This window comes from Falco biarmicus, chromosome 3 (assembly GCF_023638135.1).
Source record: "Falco biarmicus isolate bFalBia1 chromosome 3, bFalBia1.pri, whole genome shotgun sequence".
Classification (NCBI taxonomy): domain Eukaryota; kingdom Metazoa; phylum Chordata; class Aves; order Falconiformes; family Falconidae; genus Falco; species Falco biarmicus.
This window is the reverse complement of record NC_079290.1, coordinates 115,780,213-115,806,336: the sequence shown is the minus strand read 5'-3', so window position 1 is coordinate 115,806,336 and position 26,124 is coordinate 115,780,213. Positions and strand designations below refer to the sequence as shown.

At 38.5% G+C, this 26,124-nt stretch overlaps 1 protein-coding gene across 1 annotated transcript in view; it reads left to right on the top strand.

Annotated features, from left to right (window-relative positions):
* Window positions 1-25,873, top strand: part of MACO1 (macoilin 1) — a 29,118-nt gene extending 3,245 nt beyond the window's left edge. The window contains exons 2-11 of the mRNA XM_056331301.1: window positions 6,063-6,204; window positions 6,912-7,038; window positions 9,111-9,234; window positions 11,448-11,626; window positions 12,085-12,583; window positions 20,412-20,570; window positions 20,766-20,948; window positions 21,777-21,897; window positions 23,377-23,551; window positions 24,686-25,873. Coding sequence (XP_056187276.1) covers window positions 6,063-6,204; window positions 6,912-7,038; window positions 9,111-9,234; window positions 11,448-11,626; window positions 12,085-12,583; window positions 20,412-20,570; window positions 20,766-20,948; window positions 21,777-21,897; window positions 23,377-23,551; window positions 24,686-24,888 — 1,912 coding nt within the window. The 3' untranslated portion in view covers window positions 24,889-25,873. The remainder of the gene's footprint in view (window positions 1-6,062; window positions 6,205-6,911; window positions 7,039-9,110; window positions 9,235-11,447; window positions 11,627-12,084; window positions 12,584-20,411; window positions 20,571-20,765; window positions 20,949-21,776; window positions 21,898-23,376; window positions 23,552-24,685) is intronic.
* Window positions 25,874-26,124: the final 251 nt, after the last annotated feature.

Sequence of the window (26,124 nt, the reverse complement as noted above, 5' to 3'; positions counted from 1 at the left end):
ATCAGTTGCCATTGTTTTACAATGCTGGAGTGATTAACATCTTATACCTTTGACACTGTGCAACGTTAATTGTTAATTGAAGTATTCATTGCAGCTTGTCATCAGTTAAGCAATTAAAGTTTACTTGTTACTGCTTGTTTCTAAGTCTTGCTAGTCCTCATCCTTGATCTATTTAGAATCCTTCAGCTTTACTGCTGATACTGCTTGTTTTGGCTCTCCTGAGTCATATTGGCACTTGGTACCAATCTTGTAGCTGGTTAAGTTTCAGGATGAATTCCTTATGTTACTGGCTTAACTCAGGCGGTCACACCAGCCGACTTACACTGTGTATCATGGATTTCCTGACAATAGACCTCAAACACTGCATATTCCTATAGAATAAGAATTTTTTTAGCCCTCTATATATGTTGCCCTTTATCACAGGCATTACCTGGGCTGGCAGCCAAGCAAATGCCTGGGAGGATGTGTATGTGTCGGTAATCTCCAAGTGGTTACTGAGATACCCAGTGATGGCATAAAGGCACTCGGTGCCCCTGGGCATCTCGTGCTGGGCAGCGTTTCTCGATACCGTGATCCCTTTGTTGAGGTACTCATGTGGTTCTGCATGCCACCCAACTTCTGATATGGCTGATTTCCAAGGACTTGGGTTTTGACTCTGCTGACAGCCAAATAAACTTTAAGGAAGAACAGTTCATTACTAACTCCAGGAATGTGGCCTTCTTTTTTTCTTTTGCCTTTTTTTTTAGGCTTTTTCTTTTTTTTTTCTTTTTTTTTTTTTTTTTAAATAAATCCATAATGATTCTTCCTACTGACTTACTCTGGCACTTTTTTTATAAGCTTCCTATATGGGGAAAAACACTTTATTCTCAGCCTGCCCTGGAGGTCTGCAGCAAAACAGCAGTCCTACCTTTTATGAGTTTAACTTAAATTCAGGTCTCAAATCTAATCTAGCTTACATTTAAACATGTTCTACTGTGTCAGCCCCAATGGTACATGTAATATTGCTTCCCCTTGCCAGTGACTTTCATTCCCTGCACACTACAATTCCTCTACCTTTATTTGATGTGTTCTGGTCTCTGGTGTTTTCAGCTGAGTTACCACAGTGGTCTAACAGTTTCTCTTGTTTCAGTACTACAATACTGATTGCTGATTATATGCCTGTGGTTCAGTGATCTATTATGCTTGCTTCTGGAATTACTGTAAGAGTTTTCTATTTTGTCTTCCTTTACTTACATTTCTATAGTTCAGTGATTGATATATTCTATGCCATATCAAGACACTGAATAAGTAGTCAGGGAGGTTTCCTGGGATTCTTTACACTTCTTTTCAAAAATTTAGTTGGTGATTATTTTACATAATAGTGTCCAATATGCGTACCACATCCCAGCAGTCATGTTTTCGCTCTTGTGTGCCTGCTGTGTTCATTCTGTATTACTTTTTTGCCCCCTGGTAGTAGTAATCTTACATACATGTTTGTGTGCTTACATAGATAAAGCTTTTTTTATTTGAAAATCTCTGGTGATGCTCAGTTGGCATCTCCAGTGTTCTGTCTGGCATTGGATGAGTAACCTTGAGATGGTGGTTGGTGACTATTTGGTAGTTTCATGCACATGCTAAACTTCACCTTTCTAAAGCCTACCTCTGCATTTGGTGCCCTGCCATCCTCAAGATGCCTTCCACTCCATTGTGTGAGTCAGGCTGCAAAACAAAGCATGGCATCAGTTCTGTTACGATTCACTTTCCAGCCTTTGGGACTTGCTGATAATAGTGGGACAGAATAGAGGCTTAATTTTCTACCAGTTTGGATTTCGGGTACATAATTGGGTTTTTTTCTAGTGATTTTTCAAATCTATTTTTTACCTTACAGCAGGCACAGTATCTGTTTCTGTGGGGCAGTAAAAAGAGAACAAAGAACAAGGGAGGGGGGGAAAGGAGGATAAAAAAAAGAAAAAAGAAATGGAATCTGGCACTTGCCGGGGGGGAGGGAAGAATATGGAGGAAAATTATTTGTTTGAAAATTCGGAGGGGGAGTGCAGTCGCTGATGGGTTATGAATAAATCTTTATATTCAGTATGCATTAGCAGTCAATTGACCTTTCACAGAATTTGCAGCACTGTAATCACTGCTTCTTTCCTTTCAGTACCCTGCTCTTCTCATGAATGTGTCCATCCTTCCCCCTTGTCTTGTATTACCCTACAAGATTAGATGCCATATGCTAGTTTTATAGGGAAAGCCCTGTCCTCTTTAAACCTCTGTCAGCTCAGTGAAGTCAGATTTCTTGACATGTGTCAGAAAATTGGATAACCCAGATTTTAGGTATTTTATCTGCAACAATCTTCCCCTGTGTTGAGAACAACCTTGGAATTATAATTGGCATCGTGGAGTATATTTGAGCCTTTCTAATATAAGGGCTACAGAGGTTAGAAGGCACTTCTACCAAGCGAATATTATCTGTAAGTGAGGATACTGATGCAGCAGCTATCAACATTGGAGAGATGTGTGGATGTGCCCAGAAAGATCAATGACTATCAGAGCTTCGCAGGCACCAAATGGCTGGTGCTGGATTCCAAAGGAGCGCTGGCTGTCTTAGTCGTAGGATGAGCGTATCGGAGGGGAGGCGCAGTGGGGACAGAGACTAGGTAACAATAGAAGCGCACTGAAGGGAAGAACAGTGTCTGGGAGGAATAGAGGGATTGAAGAGCAAAGATGAAGTAGAAGTGGCTGGTACAAAACAGAGAAAGGGAAGAGGGTTACTGCTAAATGTTGTTAGTCATTTCATTCATGTGATCTTATTTGAATGATCTGTCCTATGAAACAAAAGAGCAGAAGAGTGATTAGCCTGTCCAAATAGGAGGTCCGTTAGCCTCGTTTTCTTTGGGTTTAATTCTTGCTGGACGTTTTTCAGCTATCGCTAATTTAAGTGTTCAGTCACTGAAGAGGTGTCTGTTCGCTAAGCAGTTGTAAATTAACTGATGAGCTGTGTGCTCGCCAGGAACAGCAGCTCTTGGTGTGCAGCATACCTCTGTGGAAGAAGGGAAGCCGAGATTTTTGTTCCTTTCTTCTTCCTACAAAGAGTCATTGCCATCCACAGACTGCAGTGTGCGGCAACGACACCCGAGCTGGTTGTAGCCCAGCTGTGTGCGTACCTGTGGCAGCGTGGAAGCTCAGCAGTTTGTAAAACCAGCCTGTTTAGAGGAGAGAGCTGATGTCTGTAAGCTGCTACCGATACCGATTTGTATAGCTGGAACAGAGAGTTTAGTTATGGATTGCAGTCTCTGACTTTGCAGTCCTGCATGCTTTAATTGCGTGCGTCAGGGAGTCCTGATGTTCAAAAAAAAAAAAATCCAATTGATGGAGTATAGAACCTTTAAAACATTTTCTAGGAGTGTGTGTATGCACAGGGACTCATGCAGTTAGGTATGTATGTAGAGTACGTTGCACATCAGTGAACTTGATGCTGAGGCCAACATAAGTGGATGAAGTCTTTTATAAAAGGAAATAACTTTCTTGTGTCTTAGTCTTGTACTCATTTAATTCTTAATTGCTTTTCAGTCCTTCAGATGACTTAGAAGTAGGCTCTTGAATATTGTTGGGAAAACCTTATTACAAATGTTATATTGTTACAATTCCACTTTAAAAGGTGGTAAATGTCACCATGGCCTTCGGATTGATATGAATTTAATATTAGAAATCACTTTAATGGCAGTATTACAGAACTCTTATTCAACAAATGCTTTAACTTGGAGTGGCACTTAACAGTTCAAAAGCATTAGTTCTGACAACCCTAATTTGCTAGGAAAAAATGTAGTCTCTTTATGGATTTCAGCAGCAGAAAAATAAACAATAGCCATAATGTTAACCCAGGAGAAAGTGCCTACACAACACAACTGCTTTTCCAGCGAAACAGGCAGAATCATGTTTGCCTGCATGTGGTGCCTTTATGTATTTTTCTGGATCTTAAGAGCGGCACATGTGTAATTCAGCAGCGTGGTCAAAATGAACACAGTGGTGACCGCATACCCCAATGTCTGTCACCTTTTATGTCTGAGTATTCTCTGAATGCAGTTGCTTTTTACAAATTTCTGTTGAAGATCAAAACTTTAAATAGAGAACAGCAGCATATGCAAGCATAGTCTACCAGGGCAAGCATGATCATTTAAGGCTTTTTTGTGGGGTTTATTTTGTTGTGGGTTGGTTTGGTTGGTTGTTTTTTTTAAATATTTATACTGTACTTTCATTCTCAAGGAGTAATTTTTGACTAAGTGGCGATGGTTCTGTAAAAACTGAAAAAAGCAGTACCTCAACTCTTCTAAGTGTATGCGTTATTAATTTTGTTTCCATTAAAGCGCTTCTGTAGCCTCTTTATTTGCATTTTTTTTCAGTCTCATTAATCTCCAGATACAGAACATTTAAAAAGGTGGGCGGGGGCTGAGGTTGGTTAAATATAGGAATAGTTGCTTATTTGTCTCAGACTTCAAAAATGTATTTTCTATGAAGTCTTTCTTTAGTTTGTGTGAATTTAGAGCAGGTACTCATGTTAGTACATGGGAGAGCATTTATGTCAGGATTTCCACTGAAGCAATTCCCTTCAGGGGGTCTAGTGACAGTGAAAACCTTAGCATTGGGCTTTTAAGGGAGAGCCTGTTAGCATACAGTAAGTGAGAAAACTAAGCAAAAACTCCTCCACTGGGGGAAGCTATAGGGCCAGGCCAGTTGATAAGCGACAACTTTCAGGCACATGCAATTAAATTGCGATTTGGAAGAACTCAACGTGTTTTCCAAGTCATGAGGTTTGGAAGTTGACCTCATGTGACAAGTAATGTGAGTGGTAATTGAACAAGTAGTTCATTGGCCTCTACGTACTCTTGTTGGTACTTCAGACTTTTCATAGAAGTTTTCTGTTTCGTATCTTCTCTGAAGCTCTGAACAACTTCCTAAAAAAGCCGTGTGTCCATGAAGGGTGCAGAAACTTGACCCTACCTGGCACTGTGCATGCAAACTGTTGGCAGCCTACCAGTAAACATTCCAGGGCAAAGTTCTACTGGTTTTGTTGGCAGTATGATAGGGAAGGAAAAATAAGTTACTAAAAGGGAAAACTGCCCCTTGACTTTAAAAAATAAAATCCTATTAAAAAAAAAAACCCACCTTTGTTATAACCCAATACCGTGCAACCAGGTAGTTGTGTTCTGGGGAGCTGGAGTAGCATACTAGATCCCTGGGTGCTGGGTCTGGGGAGAAAAGGGATTTTACTTCCTCCTTTTCCACAGGATGGATTGGGCTCATCCTTCAAGTGCTCCTGTGTTAGTTAGATATGATCTCAAAATATTTTGAGTTCTGTAGCCAAGAAGGATCATCAATGGTCAAAATGCAGGGCTAATAATAAGGGAATGTGGCTTTGAAATAATTTTTAAAAAAGTAGAAGTTATGACTGCCTGGTCTCAAGCCTCATGTGCTTCTGTTTCTGTTGGTGGTTTTTATTGGTTGGGGTTTTTTATGGATGCATTTACTTTAATATGGATGTTTTCAAATAAAACACTGACAACTCAGTATCAAAACAGTCCTCCTAATATCTATAGTTATAGGCTTAAAAGATATCTCAGTTTATTGCTGTTGTAGTTTGTCTGTGTTAAATGTGGAAAATAAGTGAACATGAGGAAAGGGAACACAGAAATTTCTGAGCTCCGAGTACAAGAGTGCAAATTAGGAGAGAAACGTTTCGGCTGTGACAGCATACCTGTTGGCAAGACTTCACTTTGTAAAAATGTGCTGGAAAGCTAAAGGGGGATTGTTGCTGAATGCCATGCAAGAGCAGCGAGCCTTCGGTTTCTTTGCCACTTCAAAAGCAAATGCAGTTAAATATCATTAATTTCATTAGACCAGGTCTGATTTTAATGTAGTAATAAACCAACTTATTTTGTACAATTATTTTGCATGAAGTTTTCTTATCTGTGTTATAATGGTCTATAGTTTTTATTCCTGAATTTTTAATTAAAAAAAAAAAAAAGGAAGAAATTATCTCTATTGGAAATACTGACCTGAAGTTACCTTTTTTATTTCAATAGTACTTTCCTGTATCTGAAGTTCCTGGTAGTGTGGGCCCTGGTACTGTTGGCAGATTTTGTCCTGGAGTTCAGATTTGAGTATCTGTGGCCATTCTGGCTCTTCATCAGGAGTGTTTACGATTCCTTCAGATACCAAGGTTTGGTAAGTATAGCACAAAATTACTGTCCCTTTGTAGGGAAATCCCGCAAAGCTTCAGGACCTGTGCCATGTTATACAACTATAATCTAACGGCACTGATGTTAATCTTCCAAAGAGGAGGAATTTTTAAGTGACGGGGTGACCTGGGCTTAAGTCTCTTTTCTCTGACTGCCTATTTTTATCTCTGGCAAGTGGAAGTGAAATGTACAACTATCAATTTTTCACCATAGGAAAATATTGTTTGAATTCCTGAGATTAGTGAATTGGTGTAGATCCCTATATAACAGTTTTCTTTAAAATAAAACAGAAGCACTTGCCTGTTTAGATGTTTACTAGTCTTTTAGAGAGTAAATGACACTGCTGGTTGGTTGGGGTTTTTTTTCCAGAAGGAGAATATAGTAATGATAATACTACATCAACAGTGTAAATGAAATGAAAGTCTGCAAACAAAATAATAAGGAATAAATACAGCTGTTTGGAGACTTGTTGGAAGAGTGGATGGGCACAAATTCTCAAGTTGTGCCTGTTCTCTCTTAATTGGCGAAGTTTCTACTTTCGTTGGCTAGACTGCTCCATTTCTTGGCATTTCTATAAACAACACTAGTGTTTCTGTGTTGAAATCATTGTGATGTCACCATTAATAAACTGGTAATATTTGCTGAAATAAACCAATACACTTTTCTTTTTCCCTCACCCCTCCTTTCTTTTAGGCCTTTTCAGTGTTTTTTGTTTGTGTAGCATTCACATCAAATATAATATGTCTGCTCTTCATACCAATACAATGGCTGTTTTTTGCTGCCAGCACGTATGTTTGGGTACAGTATGTCTGGCACACAGGTAGGTTGCTATTCTTTATTTACAATTTACTGATTTGAATATATATCTTACAGCTTTTAGTAATACACAGAAACCCTCTTCTGTTTGTTACCACATTTGTTTTAATGCAGTTTTGTTATAGTTACAAAAATGTTCTTTTGCTTTCATGAGTATGCTGATTTGCACTCGGTACATGTCTGCGTGCACCTTGCAGTAATCACTAAAGCTTGACCAGTGGAACTGAAGGTGTATAAACAGGAATTCCAAAGCAGTAAAAATATATATATATATTTTTCTGACTCCAAAACAGTTCTGCAGGAATTCAATAAATACAAAGCTCATATAAAAAGTTTGTGAAAGTGTTACATTCTTCCTACCAGTCGATTAGTGTGCTGTTAATTTTTGATATTATCATAGTTTAAGTTTGTATTATTCAAATCTTTGTGTCAGCTGGATTTAGTTTCTGAGCAAAAAGGCTAATAATATCAATGGCTGCCCCAACAGTTTGAGACATGTATGGAGAAATCTCCCTGCTCCCAGCCTTTTTTTTTAATCTTTGTTTGAGTTTGTTTTAGTAAATCCCAGTGTTCTGGGGCAGCAGTTGGACTCGGGGGAGGTGGTTTAGTTTACGTGAGCACTAATACTTGATATAGGTTACATATATGTGTTTCCCTCAATCAAAAAATTTTAGAAATAAAACTTTATTTTTTAGAGGTAACTTTTCACCACCCAAGTCTTGGGATTTGGGTCTTTTCTAATATTTTGTGTTAGAGTTGCCATCAGATCACGAGAATTTGCAGGATAGCTTGGATCATTTCTCAGCTTACTGGTGAAAGCAGTCATCTTTCTGATGAGTTAGTCATTTGTAATAATGACAATGTGGGAGCTAATGGAAGATACATCAAATCAGTTGCTGCCCAATTTAAAATCTGGAGTTATTTTTAGGATTGTATTAATATGTTAAAGTGTTATCTGAAGCTGCTCTCAGGGTTGATGTTTAGAAACCCTAACAGAAAAACCTCATGGGCCTGTTTTAACTATAACTATTGAGCTTGTTTAATATTTTAATTCACTGCAAACTTAGAGATTCTTCTTTTTAAATGCTTATCTAAGTTGATGGAAACTTGTTTGGGTTGTTGGTTGTTGGGGTTTTTTTGGAAGTTATGATCTTTTTAGGTGTTATGTCTACCTAACTGAAATGTTGAGCCCCTTTTAGCTGACGGTTTCTGCTGTAGGTTTCTCATTTACGCCGAGTGCAGCTATTCAAGAGAGACCAAATTAGAGACCACAGTAAATAACATCACGGTCTCAGAGTAATTATCTTTCTAGTTTCAAATTTGAGACCTGTTTCCAAACCACCACACAATATGTTGATGTCAGTATGTAATCAAGAACTTTGTTTATTTTTATGAAACTTGTGTAACTTGTAACTGGAATTGATTTGTGGAAACGTACGGTGGCTATATTGCAAGCAAGAGTGGTGTTTTCTGTTGGCCAAGAGGTTTAAGACCTTAGTTTTGCTTGGCTACTATTTTACATTCTCACCAGTAGTGCTGGAGTGAGAAATCAATACAGTATCCTCGGTGTGCCCCTGATGTCGAGTTTGGAGTCGCAGGCTGTGGTCTGCATTACTGTATATGGAGTAACTAGTACTGTGCTTACTGTTTTCTCAGCTGATCTTTTCACTGCTGCTACCAAGATATACCTAACTTGGAGTGAAAAAGTAGTCCAAGCTTACCACTTCTGACTCAAAGATCATAAGCTGTAACATTACCTCATCTTCTGCAATTTCTTCCATTTGTGTTCCCTCTCTGTATACGTTTTGTGCCAAGCTATTTCATTAGCTGTGCATCTGTTATTTTTCACTGATGCCTTATAAAAGTAATTAAGCAAGATAAGGAGACAAAAGTTAAGAGTTGGTTTAAAATAAAGACATCCTAGATATCTTATTCTGACAAAACCATCTTACAACTCTCTATATGTCTTGTCTGAAAATTTCCCTTGACTTCTGGGATGTTTTAAAAATAATGTTAAAATATTTGCTGCTTGTAATATGTTACTAAGGTGTTTATCTTTTTCTCTTCTCTCAATAGAGAGGGGTGTGTGCTTACCAACAGTATCACTGTGGATACTTTTCGTTTATATTGAAGCAGCCATTAGATTTAAAGATTTAAAAAACTTCCATGTAGATCTGTGTCGTCCATTTGCAGCACACTGGTAAGTGTTTGGGTTTGGGTCCCATCCTCCCCCCCTTTTCTTATTAACCTTTATTTCACCGGGGAATTTAATATTCAGGGCTTTTTATTTTGGTTCAGGGTTTGGCTCTGCAGTTCTCCCCTCGCATGTCTGTCATTAAATATTCCATGAGCAACGTATGCTAAACATTGACCAAGTGCAACTTTTCTGAAGATTCAGGGCTTGTGAGCTGTAGGGAATTTGTAGCATGGATATTCCTAGCATTTCTTGACGGTTCTTGTCATCAGTTTACAAATTTTGTATTCATGTGATGAATAGATGGTAAAAGTAGCAAAAAAACAGTTTCACTAATAATTTATGTATCCCGTTATGAAAACTCTTCTTCTGTAACAAAGCACTCCTCTTTTTTTCCCCTCCAACAAGCAGAGTTCTCATGAGCATCTGATTTCATTATTCACCAGAGTAAGTGAATAAGCTTCAGGTTGAAAATTGTGACAAAAAATAAAAAACACTACTTATTACACCACTTCTTTGGAAGTGGTAAGAGTGGCTTCAGGCAAAAGACTTAACTACAGAGTATCCATATCTGGAAGAAATGCACTTTTATTCCACAAGTTTTTGGTGTAGTATGCATTGACCAGGCTATGTTTAAAATGTGTCCTGTTTCTCCTGGAGACATTTGGTCCAGTTCCCTGTGATACAGCCTCCAATAAATTAGACATCTGTCATTTTAATTTATATTGCCTACATTGTGCAATAAACCCCTTAAACACTAATTGAATTCTATAATAGGTTACAAAAGCACTTTAGGAGCTGTGAAGAAAGGTCTTTCTGCCGCTGAATTGGATGCAAACATTTCAGCTTGTCATCAGAGTGTTAGAACTGTAGCTACAGCTGGCTTTACACAGTATTACAAAAGAAGCATTGGCAGAGATAATGTCAGATGCATATGCAAATGATGCTTGCATTCTGGCAGCTTGCTTAGAAATGCAATCTGCACAGTGCTATTACTGATCAAAGAATGAGAAGATTTTAATGGTTAATAGTCACCTGCGTTGTGAGTTTTCCCCTGATCTAGGATACTTTCAGTGTTTAAAATGCAACTTCACTGTGCTTTGTTAAAATTGTCAAAGATATATTTATTTTTATCCAGGGTTGCTTGCTCTTTTGGTTATTGTTGTTAATAAATACAGAATGCTAACAAATCATGCTAGTTTATTGGTGCGGTTGTCATAGACTAATAAGAATACTTAAATTCTGTGTGATGAAGGCGATACGCAAAAAAATAATTCCGAAGTTCTGTTACGCTTCTGTCATCCCCATCAACAAATGGAACAGCAAAGTCGGGCTGAAAGTGAAATTCTTCGTATCTTATCTGTCAGTAAGATAAGTGGAAGAACTAAGTTTAGAGATTAGATGTTTTTCACTTACAGCTCAAGGTCAGTCTCCTAAACAAGGGATTTCCAAAGGCAGTTTGTTGCCCACAGATGAGATGGCCATCATTGAGTGGCAGATGGCTATTGAGGCTTTACCTCCAGGGTCACTTCTCGTTGTACCAGGTGCGGGTGGTGGCACTTTGGCTCGCAGCCGTGATCCCCCCCTCCCTGTAATGTAGTAGCCCCAAAGCTGTATGTTCCAGCGCCTTCTCAAGCTCCTGTTTCTCAGCCTGTGGTGCAGTGAGAAGGTATTGCAGTGGCGGTGTTTTGGAGAACCACTGTTTGTCTCAGCTTTAAAGAGTGGTGGAAAAGGGATCTGCTCTTAATTTCTGAGTGTGAAAGGATGGGGCTAAGGACTGCTTTCACCTTTCACTGAGTTCTGGGTGAATGTTGTTAACACGTTTCCCGGTTTAATGTCTTAATATATTACATGGCCCTTTTGTAACAAAAACTTGGGAGTTTCTGCTACATTTGGCTGTTATCTTCTTAAAAGATGCATAATTCCTAGTCTGGTGCCTATCTAAAAGCTGTCTTCGCTATGCATAGTGCAATTGTATTGTCGTAATCCTTTAATCTATGCTACAGTTAATTGTTGTCTATAAGGAACTGTAATTTTATCTTGATAAAGAGGTGCTTATGTTTCTGAACTGTAGCTTTACTGTAGTACAGCAAAAAATGTTTTATATATAATTTTCTACAAGAAGTTGTAACCCAGATACTTTCACAGCCATATAATTTATTATAATGTATTAATTCGGTATTATTAAATTTGGATAATAATGTTGGTTTTTTTCTTAGTATTGGGTACCCTGTTGTGACTTTGGGCTTTGGCTTTAAAAGTTACGTCAGCTACAAAATGCGTTTAAGAAAACAAAAAGAAGTGCAGAAAGAGAACGAGTTCTACATGCAGCTTCTCCAGCAAGCTCTGCCCCCAGAGCAGCAGATGCTACAGAGGCAAGAGAGGGAGGCAGAGGAAGGCAAGTTATACTCATTACTTAATGTGTTTGCTATTAGCTGCTATTTAAAAAGGAAAAAAATAAAAGCCTGCTAAGGAAGAGCTTCTTTAGTCCATGTTGTTCTGATGAAAGTACAGTGAACTCAGAAACAGAGGAGCCAGAAATAAAATTATTTTGGCAGTGGTTAGTATGACAGTAGAAATGAATTATGTTCTCACTGTTTAGTTCTTTATTAGCAACTGCATCAATCTAGTCAGTCTGTGCTCTATGAAGCACTAGTATTTATTATTAAATCCCTTGGTTACTGTTTCCTGCCTATAATGTGAAAAAAGTCTTACAATACCATGTCACTTCTTATTTTCTTTGCTAGATAGACTCTAATAATGACTGGTTTCTGCAGAAACACTTGATGTGTATTGTATGTCACGGTATTGATTGATTTAATGAACTAAGTATTTTTTTTTATTTTGGTGTTGCAGCAGCCAAAGGATTATCTGATATGGATTCCTCAATACTTTTGCAGCACAATGGAGGCATTCCAGCCAATAAAAAAATATCTGCAACATTGCCAGAGCTAGAATATAGAGAAAAAGGGAAAGAAAAGGACAAGGATGCGAAGAAACACAACCTTGGAATAAATAACAATATTTTGCAACCTGTAGACTCTAAAATACAAGAAATTGAATATATGGAAAACCATATCAATAGTAAAAGATTAAATAATGATCTTGTAGGAAGTACAGAAAACCTCTTAAAAGAGGACTCATGCACTGCCTCATCCAAAAATTACAAAAACGTCAGTGGAGTTGTGAACTCCTCGCCTCGCAGTCACAGTGCAACTAATGGGAGCATCCCTTCCTCATCTACTAAAAATGAGAAAAAACAGAAGTGTGCTAGCAAGAGCCCAAGCACACATAAGGACTTAATGGAAAATTGTATTCCTAATAACCAGCTAAGCAAACCAGATGCACTGGTAAGGTAAGTTTGATCTGAGCATTGTGTAACTATCCTCCTTTCGTTCCAGTACATAAGATCTCTTTTTCTTAGGAAAATGTAACTTTACGATCCCATAAAGAAGACAGAATTGTCTAGCAATGGAATAAGATAACTAGAAACTGGGTCTTTTGGGTTCTGTTCCTGATTTTTGCCTCTGATTTGCTATGCCGCCTTGAACAAATTGCTTCCTTTCTACCTCAGTATACGCTACTTACCTACCTCACAGGGGTGTTGTGAGGCATAATAAATAGCTTTGACTATCATTCGATAGGGAGCATGAGAGAAATGTGGAGAATCACTATTACAGAGCTCAGTGGATGTGTTCTTAACAAACCTTCCATGGAGTGACCTTCACATCTCCAGGGAATTTAGTGGTGTTTGATGGTGCCTGAACAGGTGTTTTGTCTTAATTTTTGTTTTGTTTTTCCCTTGAAATGTTTGGCTTTTGTTTTAATCTTGTATTCACAAGTATAAATGCAAAGTGTCAGCTACTCTATAACTCCTAAAAGTGGTAAGTTCAGACTCTTGCTTGCATGCCTGCTGCCTTACTCGTTTAAGTACAGGTCATGATTAGATTTAGCTGCCTTTTACTGTAGAGTGAGGAAAGTCACATCTTTACATATGCTTATCAGACATTTAAATGAAGATGTATTTATGAAATGCAGCTAAATAATAACGGCGTGTGAGTCCTGAGACGTACGGTGTTGTCGTATGTTACCAGAACAAAAAAGAGATAGTGTGGTACTGTTCAGAATGGGGATAGATGTACGTCTAGAACAAACTGTTGCATAATTATGCACTTTCCTACCATTCCTGGCTTATATATCTCTTTTTCCTTTTCTCATGTGCTGAACACTCTTTGGCTAACAAATCCTTGTTGGCTAATTTAATTGGCAGATCAGGTTCACTTTCCCTGCAGGTACCTTTTGATAATTGGACTTTTGACTCTGGTCCGCCTCTGAGGATTTGTGCTATGTGAATACAGTTACTTCAGTGAAAATACTATTTTTCTCCTCTGATATTCACTCTGCCACTGATTGGTGTACCTCTGCCAATTAAATATCTAGATTAATTGATACCTAATGTCTGTAGAGAACTTGTATGAAGCAAATAAGAAACTAGATAATCAATCTGATCTGTGAATCAAATTCAGCTAAGATTAACGGGATGCAGATGGCTCTGTCTTCAGCAAAGCTGTGTCTAAATACACATATACGGGACTGCAGCGTTTGTATGTTGCCAGTTTCAGACGGGCATCTCTACACTCCTTATGTGGCTTCTCCGCTCACTGAAGAAGAGAACAGATCAGTTTTGCAGTGGTTCGATGTATCATTCATAAGTCATGAATGATGGCTTCTCATCATGAGAAAAGAGAAGGGAAGGGCTTTATGGAATCACCTGCCAGACTAAGAATTTTGTCCCACGTAGCTATGGCAAGGAATGAGATTTAAACCTTGTATGTTTTAAGTTTGAAATTACGCCTTGAAATTTTTGTATGCTGTGGTGTGAGCTCAGACCAGGTGGTCACTGTAATTGTCCAAAGCAGGTTTTCTAATGCAGCAGTGAGTAAACAATAAACTAGACTGTGTCCTTGCAGAATTCTAGCTCCTCTAATTCTCTGGGTAGGGATGGAGTACACAATTAGTGTACTCTGAAAGTGCCTTTATGCAGTGTAGCCTTACTCTGCCCTGAAAGTGAATTACGCTGCTTCAGTCTTTTGTTTGTCAAGTGTTTCTGTGTGATGCGTGGGTGTGATGTGGCTGTTGTGCTCCATATTCATGTAGCTGCTTATTGTACACTGATTTCCCCATGCAGGCAAACCAAGAGCACTTAAAACACCAACATCCTGTGTGTTGCTGCTCACAGCTTCTTACAAACACAGATGACTGAAATCATTCATGAAATCTTGTTTCTATTCAGGTTGAGTATGTAACTCCTACAGTAATGGAAGCATAAACGTACCTGACAAATTGGATGGGATGGAATGCACTTAAATTTAAAAATTCATGTTTATTTTTTTCTTAACTTGTCAGTTATCCTGGCCCTGGAGTGTAAGGCATTTGTTCATCATCTTTTCCACTTCCAGTAGTATTACTCATTCCCATTATGAAACTTTTAGTCTGCATCAGTGCTGTACCCTGAAAAGGGCTGTGTGAAGCCCTGTATTTGTGTCTGACTTTCAGATCAGGTCTATTCAGCTTCCAAATAAAGATACTTTTTATAACTTCTTGTCCAGCAGACTCACAGCAGGATGTCAAAACCAAGCTGCTTTCCTTTTGTGTTCACGAATGATTTCCCTGAGCTGACTAACCAGTATTAAATGTAAACTATGCCTTATGACTGCTAGGGACTCGGGATTAACAGGGGTTATTTGAGAGAGTAAAAATTAGGGGGTTTTGAGAACAAGACGGTCTTGTACGCTTGTTAATTTTTCTGTTAAGTACTTGATGTGACATATCAGAAAGCATACTGCTAATTAAGTTTATGTTTTATGTATACAATATGATTCTTACTTGAAACAGTAGGGTTTTATTTTTTATTTAGTGCATGTGTGTTTAGCTTTCTGGAGAGGAAGTTACTGATCCCCATCTCTAGGTATTTCAGTGACTATTATGTTATGTTATTGTCATCTTGATAGCTGGAGCAGAGGGATTCGAGAGGCTCTGTCCCTGCTGATCAGCCTTGAAAGTAATCTCTGTCTTAGTTTTTTTGTGTTCCTGCAGTTGAAATGACTATCTACTTCTAATGGATGCTGAAATCTGCTGTGTGTTTGTCAGGCACTTAATAATTGAATCTCTGATTTTGAGCTGCTTATTTCCCAACACCATGGTAGCTGGGCCAGTGGAGGGATACATCTGGTATCCAGTGGAGGGATAAGCATGGTATCCCTTTAGACTTAATATTGTTTGTCAGTAGGTACAGAGCAAGTTGACTTCTTTTTACCGTTTCACTGTCACTTTTGAGGTGCAACAGGTTTTGTTCATGGTTTAGGGGCTCGAACAAGTCTAAGCTGTAATTGCTGAAGAATTGTGTGTGTTGCATATTACACAGTAATAATCATGTCCTGCCTCTAGCTATTTGTACCCTTAGAAAAAACAAAACCAAAAAAACCCTGGCACTGCAGCTTGGCAAAACTGTTTGTATCCATAGAGGTCTTGCCTTTGGCACAGAAGGTGTTGAAACAAGCTGTCTTATGTACTAATTATTCTCAGAGATAACGATGACATCTTCTGGTAATTGGACAGAGAAAAATATTTGTGAAGGAAGGGCTGGTCTACCACGTATTATTTTGCTTTCCTAAAATGTAATGTTACCTGCAGAGGCAGGCTTCAAGGTTTTAATGTAAATTTATGTCCCTTTGATGCTAATCTGTGGCAGTGTTGATGTCCTGAAAGTGATTGCTGCTTCTTCCTTATCCCCCCTGCCTGAAATGGCATTGGTATACCAGAAGGCTTTCTGCTGTCAGCTGCAGAGGGGGAGGTGGTCAGTGTTCCGTGCAATATGATGGGAATGAAGGAAAGCATTGAATAGAAAAGCAAAGCAATTGGGAATGTAAATTAGAAATCTGGGAGACGATTCTTCTAGCAGACTGTTTTCAAGCCACCGTCAACATGGTGTTTGGACCGTTCAGAAACAGAATAACCTTTCAAAATGCCAGCTACTTAGATCAATTCTGTGTAGGAGAAAAAGAAGTAACTCTGCTTTCTCTGTGTGGATTACTGTCTTTTTGGTAATGAAAAATGCTCTGAGGAAATGCTAGTAACACTGTATTAGTTACAGCAAGAGAACCTCAATGCTGCAGGATCAGGTTGGCTACTTTAAAGTAGTAGGTTCCCTGCAGGGGTTGCTTATGCCAACAAGATTGGGCCAGAGCAAAACAAAGGAAAAAATGGGTCTCTTAGAAAGCACCCGAGTGCCTTTTGGGTCTTTAATTTTTACATAAATTGTGTGTACTTTGTGTGCAATTGCCAGGTGATTATGGAATTGAATTAATTGAATGAGCAAACTAAGCAACAAAGATACGTTATTCACCAGTTATCGATACTTCGGAGGATTTAGCTGAATTGGGTTGGTTTTAAGTTGATCCATCAATCTTCCCTGGAGCATTTGGAAAAATACTTAAGTCTTGGAGGTGATTACTGATTAATTCTCATCGTCAGTGAGATCAGGAATGATACGAGGTAGTGCTGGGGAAAAAAATGGGTAAATCTGCATTTATAATAATGACAAACCTAAAGAAATTGGCCTTGGCTGTATAAACAGCACAATGTAATAACCTGCAGCTAAACCCTCATTTTAAAAATAGTTGAGTGTCAAAATGACTTGTAGTTTGTGCAGCAATACAGAAAAGCATCTTTGAGAAGTCATGTTTTCTTCACTACCCTTTGTAAATAACTTTTCCAATAAGCCTGGAAATAAGAGACTTAAGCAGAAAATGAAATGGTAGAAAGAATAATTTAAAAAACACCGTCTTATTGGGTCATCTATCATTGTAACAGTAGTGCAGACTGTTATGGAAGGGGGGAGGGAAAACTCCATGAGCTAGTCGGTGCTTGTAGCAGCAGAGCTTTCTTTTATGACATTATATTGGTTTACCTTGATGATGTACTTTCCTTTTAGAAAGGGGGCAACAGAAAGGGTGTTTTTATCTCCTTGTCTCTCTGTGAAACTGATGGGTGCCTCTCTGCCTAAATACAGAGAAGTGACTTGCTGTTCCACAAGATGAAATTTTTAGGCTGAAAATGTTTGGCCGGACTTTGTAAGATGGGTAAGAGCATGGTTACACACCAGAGGATGCAAGGAATACATGTGGTTTTGAGGGAGAGCGAACTTCATGTCTATTTTTGTTTTGTTTTAAAATGAAGTTGTATCTCTAGCTAATTGTGGCAGGTCTGGGAGAGAAACCATATGGGAAACATTTGATCCTTGCAGTATGATGGATTATTAGTTCCTAACTCGTTTTAGATGGTGAGGAGCACTTATGCGCTCTATGGATTGCTGAGAACTGGTAAGCTATTTAAAGCTACAGCAAAAACTACAGTATAATGGACAGGAGTAATTAAAATCTGGTAAAATCTTACTTTAAAACTTATTTCTGAACAAGTCCATTGACAGATAAATTTCCAATGGTTTTGTCTGCCATTGACTTGCAAGAGATTAGTTTTCTCTGTATTAATTCTCTTCTGCCCCTTCGGAATTGCACTGCAATGGTTGATTGTTCGCTGTATGTAGATTGATCATGTTTTACATATATTATTCTGTCTTTTGCCTGTTTAAGTTGGGTCATCTGTACTGATAGGAGCGATGGTTTCACAACAGAATAAAACCTCTTAACTACATGGTGGTTTGAAAAATTCAGATGTGTGGCATACTGGAATCCTGTGATTAGAGTAAGTCAAACTGGTTAAGTTGCCACTCTGTCACTCCTGAGCCTACTCTGAGCTCATTTGTGGTAGCTAGTAAATTGGAGAGTTCTTGTGCTTTAATGGACACACAAGGTATATAGTTCCCACTTCACAGCTGCTAGCAGATTCTAAGAAAAAGAAACTCCTCGCTGCAGCGTTTAGTGAATTAAGAATTAAGCACCAGCCGCTCAAAGGCAGTGATGTTCTCTTGGTACGTGGTCTGCCTGGATGCGTTCAGTGGTGTGGCTACTGGTTTTTCATAAACAATGGAAGCAGCGAGAGTTTGATCAATTCTTGTTGAGTTTAATCCTGACTTTTTTGTGATTTACAGTGAAAGTCATAATGAATGGCAGGTCGGTCTCATTTTACTGTAAAAGTTACCCGAAGTCCCCTGTGGTCCTTCAGAGTAAAAGGATGAATATTTGACACTTGGAGCATGCTTGGAAAGTTAAGGCGGAAAGGACATCCATGAGGCTTTGGCTGTGTTCAGGCAGGATTTGAGTGATGTGTCATGAGTGTGCAACACTTCCTGATCCCAATTCTCACAAATTTCATGTACGCAGCTCTGGTTGGACTCTCTTACCTATGCTGAGTAAAAAAGGAAGGCTGTGGCTTGTGGCCTCTTATATTTCCTCCTGGTTTGGAAAGTAGGCATCTTTTCTGCTCACGTTTGTGTGCGCTCTGTGGATCATGCGGGTTTCGACTTTCTTTACAGCGCAGCCTGGACCAGCCCCATGAGCACTGCAGGTACAGAGCCCTCTTTGAAACCGGCAGGAATGCCATGAACCAGATGGCTTAAGAAGTTGGAACTAATGTCAGTACGCTGTTGCCAAAAATATAAATTCAGCTTGTCCTGTGCCAGCGTCTCTGATTTATTCGGGCTTTACCTGATCAGTGCTGCTTTTCCTGGAATGCTAAATACCCAAAATAAATCCTGGTATATCTTATTTGAGCAAGTTTGACATTACCTTAGATATAGGGAAAAGTATGTTTACAGCTGGTTTATTTTCATAGTAATCCTTTTATCGTAGACATGTATGTTGAAATAATTTATGGATACTTGTCAATGTAAAGAGTGCGTATGTGCGTTCCTTTACATTGTCCTACCAACTGTTTGTTCGCCTATTTATGAAAACGGGTATTAAAACCAGTCAGCTGTTGGCATACAGCAGTCTGTTAACGCTTCCTACAGCATCTTGCTTCCTTCAATTAATGTTCGCTTCTTCTAAAACACTTCTTATTGGAAGATGAAATTGAACTCTTTTATCATTGCCCAACCAACTGTCCAGCTCTATCACTTCACATAGTGAACGCGGTGAAAATACACACCTAGTAACGTCCGCTGATGGGTTTTCCATTTTTTTTGTTTGTGTACTATGGTTACATGGTTGAGTGAATATTTGGTTAGGTTTGCAAATTCTTTTCCTCCTACAACAGAGTACAAGGTGTTGAAAATATTTGTGGTCTTCAATATGAAATGTGTATTTGCTTTGTACTATTACTATTTGCCTTCTAACTGTAAGTTGGGTTTTTTTTTTTCTTTTAAAGGTACATTTGACCACAATTTATACTATATTAAAAAGAATTCATCTTACCAATAGGGCAGTTCAGGTATAACTAGTAAAACATAGTGCTCATAAAAAGTGGTTGATTATTCACCTGTGATGCGTTTTTATTCTAAGAATCAATAATCTTATTCTGGAAATGTGGGGAAAAAATTAGGTGAGCTGGGTGCCTCGCTTTAGAAACTTGTGTTTTATTTAACCAGTTTTGATTGAAAATACTTTAATTAATAAGCTTGCATAGGTCTTCAAGAACTTTCTAAAGCTACAATTAAGTGTATAGCAGATGGTTTCTGTTCAGGAGCAATTAAAACTAAATATACTGATTCCTGAACTGTGGATGACTTAACACGTACTCGTTATTCAACATGCACATCATCATGTGCTTCCAGGAAAAAAACCCACGTTTAGGTGAGAATTCATCGGCATGCTCCATAGCTCAGCTATAACTAACAAATGAAACTCATATTTTGTTGAGAAAAGTAAAAATTGTTTATATGTGCACCTGTCCTTGTTTACGAGTTCTTGGACTTAGAGAAAAAATATAATTCCATAGGATTTGTTTTAACAACTGTGCAGTGCATTGGAGGGAAAAAAATTCCTGTGGGCGGTTATGAAGTGTGTGTATAGCTACATAGAGCTATATATGTACAGTTATATAAAACTTTATTATGTAGCAAGGACAGGCGTAATTTCTGAGAGCTGATTATTTTAACAGTGATGGGGTTGGGGGGGGTGGCAGGTGGTGTGGTGTTTACTCTGCTAACTTTTATATAACGTGCTTGAACCTTTGGGTAACTGGGAAGTGAAGTTGAAATTGTCTTTTAAAATTGTCTTTCTTAGGTTGGAACAAGATATTAAAAAGTTAAAGGCTGACCTGCAAGCGAGCAGGCAGATCGAACAGGAGCTACGTAGTCAGATCAGTTCTCTGACTAACACAGAGCGGGGAATTCGATCTGAAATCGGACAGCTCCGGCAAGAAAATGAACTGCTTCAGAACAAGTATGTGTTTCTACACAGCTGTGTAAATTAGCTGCTGCTGACTGTAGCCTGGTAAAGGGGAAGGATTATGTTAAAGTTCTACAAAATTTGAGGCATTTGTCTGCAAATCCAGCAAGACTCATTCGGGACCTTTGACAGTCATTTATTTGTAGAAAGTAAAATTCTCCGTTAAATCTCATACCTGTTACCTTCCAGATTACACAATGCTGTACAAATGAAACAAAAAGACAAACAAATGATCAGCCAGTTGGAGAAGAAACTAAAAGCAGAGCAGGAGGCACGGGCCTTTGTAGAAAAACAATTAATGGAAGAAAAGAAAAGAAAGAAGTTGGAAGAAGCAACTGCTGCACGTGCTGTTGCATTTGCTGCTGCTACAAGGTACTTGCTTCTAGGGTAGAACAAAGCTCAGCTCCAGAAAATTGCTAAAATGTAGCTGTGGCTACTGAAATGTGTTTGGGGGGGATTTGGGTAGACAGTTTTCATTCTTCTGTACATAAAGGAGTAGTCTGTATTTGATTACTTTAAAAAAAAAAAAAAAAAGAAAAGAAAGCTTTATTTTTCTTAAGAGGTTTATTTGTGTTAAGACAGTGGAAGGACTGGAGAACTCCTTCCATGAAGCTGAGTCTCAGTACTCATATACATTACATTTACAGGATATAAAGAATGAATATGGTCTAAATGACCTGCTGTACTAGAGTGTGCTAACAGAGAGATGTGGTACTGTGTGTGGGTCAGTCTGCTTTAAAAAAAAAGGAACATCACCTTTCATGTGTGGATTGTGAATCAAGGATTCATGCAACAACACTGGCCAAAATACTGTCCCGGTCTCACATCTGGAATGTTTCCTGCTCTAGCCAGTGGTGGTTCAGTAGTAACATAGGTGTATAGACAGGAAGTTTTTCAAGATGAAAGCATGGCACAAGTGTGGGTGACTTTAATGTGCAGTGCTCCAAATGTCTAAAAAGAATTATTTCTGCTTTTGTTCTCCATATTTCGTAAATATTCCAAATTTCCTAATACTTGAGGCGTAACATTGAATCACTTTTTGCATTGTTGCCTTAAGGGAAATTACCTTGCTGAAAAGAACAAAGTTAACTTCCTCTTTTTATCCTTCAATATTCACATTGATTTTCATGTTATAAACAGTTTGGGAATGACAGCTTCTTTCTTATTTCATCATCTTCTCTTTTAATGTTTTTTCTGCAGAGGAGAATGTACTGAAACTTTACGAAATCGTATCCGAGAGCTGGAGACAGAGTGCAAGAAGCTAACAATTGACATAAAGCTGAAAGAAGATCAGATACGAGAACTAGAAATGAAAGTTCAGGTAATGAGAAAGCACCAGGGGCTTAGATCAGCATCACAATGAGTGCTTTCAGCCCTCTGAAACTGGTGGATCTACATAAAAGGCAATCAACACCTTCAAGAATTATGCTTTTCAGATGTCTGTCTTGCATGTCTTGCACCAGGCTTTGGAAGAGCATGGGTATGAGAAAGGTTAATAGTCTCAGCTCCACACCATTCAGTCGTTTAATTTATTAGAATTTTTTTCCCCAAACCAATGATCTGGGTAGACTGAGAAGATAATCCCCTCAACAACATCTACTATGAGAGGCTTGTTGCCAGTCTGTATTGTTATAAATTTCACTGCGAGCAAGTAAGTTTGCTTACTCTGTGCAGTCCTAATCACTAGCCAGATGGGTTTTTTGTGACAGTGCTTGAATATTGAAAGTACATTGTGGCAGACTTGTAGCAGACATGTTGTCTGGCATGTTAGTGTTTTAAGAGCTCAAATGTGTGAGTTGATGTTGACCTTATTCCTTTAAAATATCTGTTCCTAAAGATGTACTCGGACTGTCAACTGACAATTTGCATGAATGTGTATTTTTAACATCTTGTGGTTTTTTAGACACTCTTCAAAATCCACCTGGTGTTATTGTGAACTTGTTTCCAAATAACATATGCAGCCTTGTTGTTCCTGGGTTTACCAAACCCTTGAAAACAAGTGTGGCTTATCCATGGAGAGTATGAGCATGGCTTTCAAATAATTAAAACCAGCTATAATCAAGCTTTTAAGTTTTATTAGCATCTTCAAACTGTTAGAGAAGCTTTTTGTTGCAGCCATGAATATTTCCCCCATTGTATTACTGTTTCTTCATTTAAAAGTATAGAACTTATTTTGTATATAATATTTTTTTCCATAGTCAGAATGTTAATGCATACTTCCCAGCCACAAGGTGCCCATCATGTGCAGAATACTTGCTCCCTTCATTTCTCTTTTCTAAATTTCTGGGTTTGCAGCACAATTAGGTTCAACATGGGAATTATTTGAGATAAAGAAATCCCTCTCATCGGCCTACTGAAATGGCTTAAAATGCTTATGTAGGATCACTTTAAACTGTCTAGCAAGAGATCAGTCTCCACTGTAGCTGTTTTTGGGAAGTGTTTCATATTCCACAGCTTGGCTAAGAGCACTGTGTGGCTGCTCAGCTGGCACTTGGCCATGGTGAGGAGGGTTTCTGGGTGGAGGGTCTCGATATGGATGATAAGAGGGCTGAGAAGCAGAGTAAATGGTACTTGCTCACCGCACTGTAATTATGCGTTGTACAATATGGCTTTAATCACTTGTGTGGTGGTCATGTATAATTACTGGAGGTAATATTACAGTGTCCTTAATTAACCATCATTTTAATTTTACAGTATTAATACCAGGCCCAGTGGTGTGCTGTGGGGAAGGGAGAGACTTCGCAGTATATCTCATGTGTAAAGTCGATGAGAATAACATTTGTCCTAATTACTCCTACAGGAACTGCGGAAGTATAAGGAAAATGAGAAGGATACAGAGGTGTTAATGTCAGCACTTTCAGCCATGCAGGATAAAACACAGCACTTAGAGAACAGCCTGAGTGCAGAGACAAGAATCAAGCTGGATCTGTTCTCTGCATTAGGAGATGCAAAACGGCAGCTTGAGATTGCCCAAGGTAATGTGGGGATAGTTCAATTCAACACGTAGTGCTGACTGAAATCATGAAAATGTAACAGAAAGACTATCCTACGTCTTTATTTAGGGGTGTGCTACAGCCCGTACTCAGCATTTCAGTTTTCAGTTGGTGTTTGTCTTTTACAACTTTGTGAACGTGAGCCTAAGCCGTGCAGCTGATCAGCTGACCTAATTTCCCCAGGCTATTAAACTGAAGACGATAAATGTCAGGATGGGCATTAATTTAATTTATGAATATTTTCTACATTTTTATAAAACATTACCTTAAAGCTGGAGAACTTCTTTTAAGGAGCTAGAAGATAAAATAATAGCTGCTATCTATTAAGCCCCTGTCCTTGAATCCTAATGGTATTTTATACTCCTGAATAAATACAACCAAAGTGTGGCACGGGGGGGAAATAACCCAACCTGCTTTAAACTGCACACTGGTGGGGTAAGCGTGGACACTGGTGTCTGTGTTGGGCTGGTGTCACTGCCACCAGAGGGAGTGTGACGCCAGTATAAAACCCTGCCCAGCCTGTCCTTTGTTCAGCTGTGCAAACCATGAAGCGAAGTTTAAATAACCTTTTGATTTAGTACCCGTTTAATTTCCTTGCAGAAGTTTGCGTGGTTGCAGGAAAATTTGGTTAGAGCGAGAAATATTCTTTTGTTTCGTTTCTTTTTACTGAGTTTCATAAATTGCTGTAGTGACATTGTGAGTGTGCACAAAGGGGGGTTAGAAAAATGGTGAGAATAGGACAGTTTTGAAAATAAAGTAAATAACACATTTAATAAGCAAATGCTTGTGCTCCTGTGGGGTGGTTGTAAAACGTGAACAGCAAAATGCAGAAAAAAGTTGAGCCGTAGAAATAATCTGGTATTCGGCAGCCGTGAATCCAAACAATGCAAAATCGCATGGGAGTGCTGTGTCTAGGTGTGTTACCTGGTAACTAGAGGTAATTAAACATCGTTCCTCAACACCAGCCCGAGTTAAGTGAGTTGTGGTTTTACTGGTGTCGTGTTAGAGTGCTAATTGTCTTCTGGGCATTCAGCTTCAACAGCTCTGATTGTTGAACAGTTGGTGGAGGGTGAAAACACGCTGCTGGTTCTAAGTGATGTTATTTGCTGTTTTCAGGGCAAATCATTCAAAAAGATCAGGAAATCAAGGACCTAAAACAGAAGATTGCAGAAGTTATGGCAGTAATGCCCAGCATAACATACACTGCAGCCACCAGCACTCTGAGTCCCGTTTCCCCACATTACTCTTCCAAATTTGTGGAGACCAGCCCTTCTGGACTTGATCCCAATGCCTCTGTTTATCAGCCCTTGAAGAAATGAATGCCAATTTTCTTTTTGCCCAGTAATTTTGTCATGCTGAAGGCATCACACAGGAGTGTCTCTTGCAGTCAAGATGAAATTGTATTGTGAGACTGTATTCGTTGTCATTTAAAACAGGATAAAAGAACATCTGGATTGACTAGAACTACCCATCAGTTTTTCTTGTAAATTTTTAGAAAACCTCACAGAACTTTGCAATTTATTTTCCTTGGCCAATGCATTAAAAACAATTCTTGGTTTTCAAGTAGCCAATTTTGCCTTTTTATGTACTCTTGCATGGTTTCCTCTTGAAAAATACAGGGCTTTGCTTGATTTTGAACCCTTTCTTTTTTTTTTTTTTTTTTTTTCCCAATAATCTAATTGAATTTGCAGATTCATTCAGAAATAGTGAGGAAAAACCTTTAATTTTTACAGTGAAAGGGTTAAATAATCTAACAAAGCTTTGATTTATAGATGTATTAAATACAAATATGTGATGTTGCAGAAGATAATTTGATTACCCCTCAAAGGACCAAACAAATTTCAGGGGTGTTGTTTAAGGGAAAGAATATGAGAATAGATGATGACGTGACGGTGGTTGTTGTGTGAAATATTTATATTCCCATTGGTGTTTTTAGTCATTGAGAATTGCTAACAGTCTTGTTCACAGTGCCTTGGGAAAAGACATTTCAAGAGGAAACTTGATAGTTTAAACTATTTTTTCCCCCTTCACTGTCATCTAGCTTATATATCAAGCTCATTACAGAGTCTACTGCAAATTGTACATGGTAATTTGGATGTTCATTATAAACCAAGGTTACATCTTCTGTTTATTTTGATATAAACTCAGCAGTGTTCTGTAACTTGCCTTGATTATACTGCATCGTGGAAGGCACAATATTAATACAGGAAGCGTTATTGTGAAGGCGGAACTGTGCAATGTACTGTATACAAGAGACTGTAAAGCTGGCTAATAAAAGCTGCAGTTCTGGGTTTTTTTATTTTATTCAGCTGTGACTTACACTTTATATCACCTTGTGTTTGACAGTTTAAGTGGAGCTGAATATTTTTCAGCTGTTGTGCCAAGGAGTTTTTAAAGAGTTTTAAAGGAAACTCATAAATTGCACAAAGGTGTAAGTTAAAATGTATATTATACATTGATAGAAAATGTTTGCACTGGCAACTTCTGAAGTCTTTCAGACTTTTTGAGGGGGAGAATTGGCGGGGTGGGAAACAAAATTGTACTGGAAACTAGCA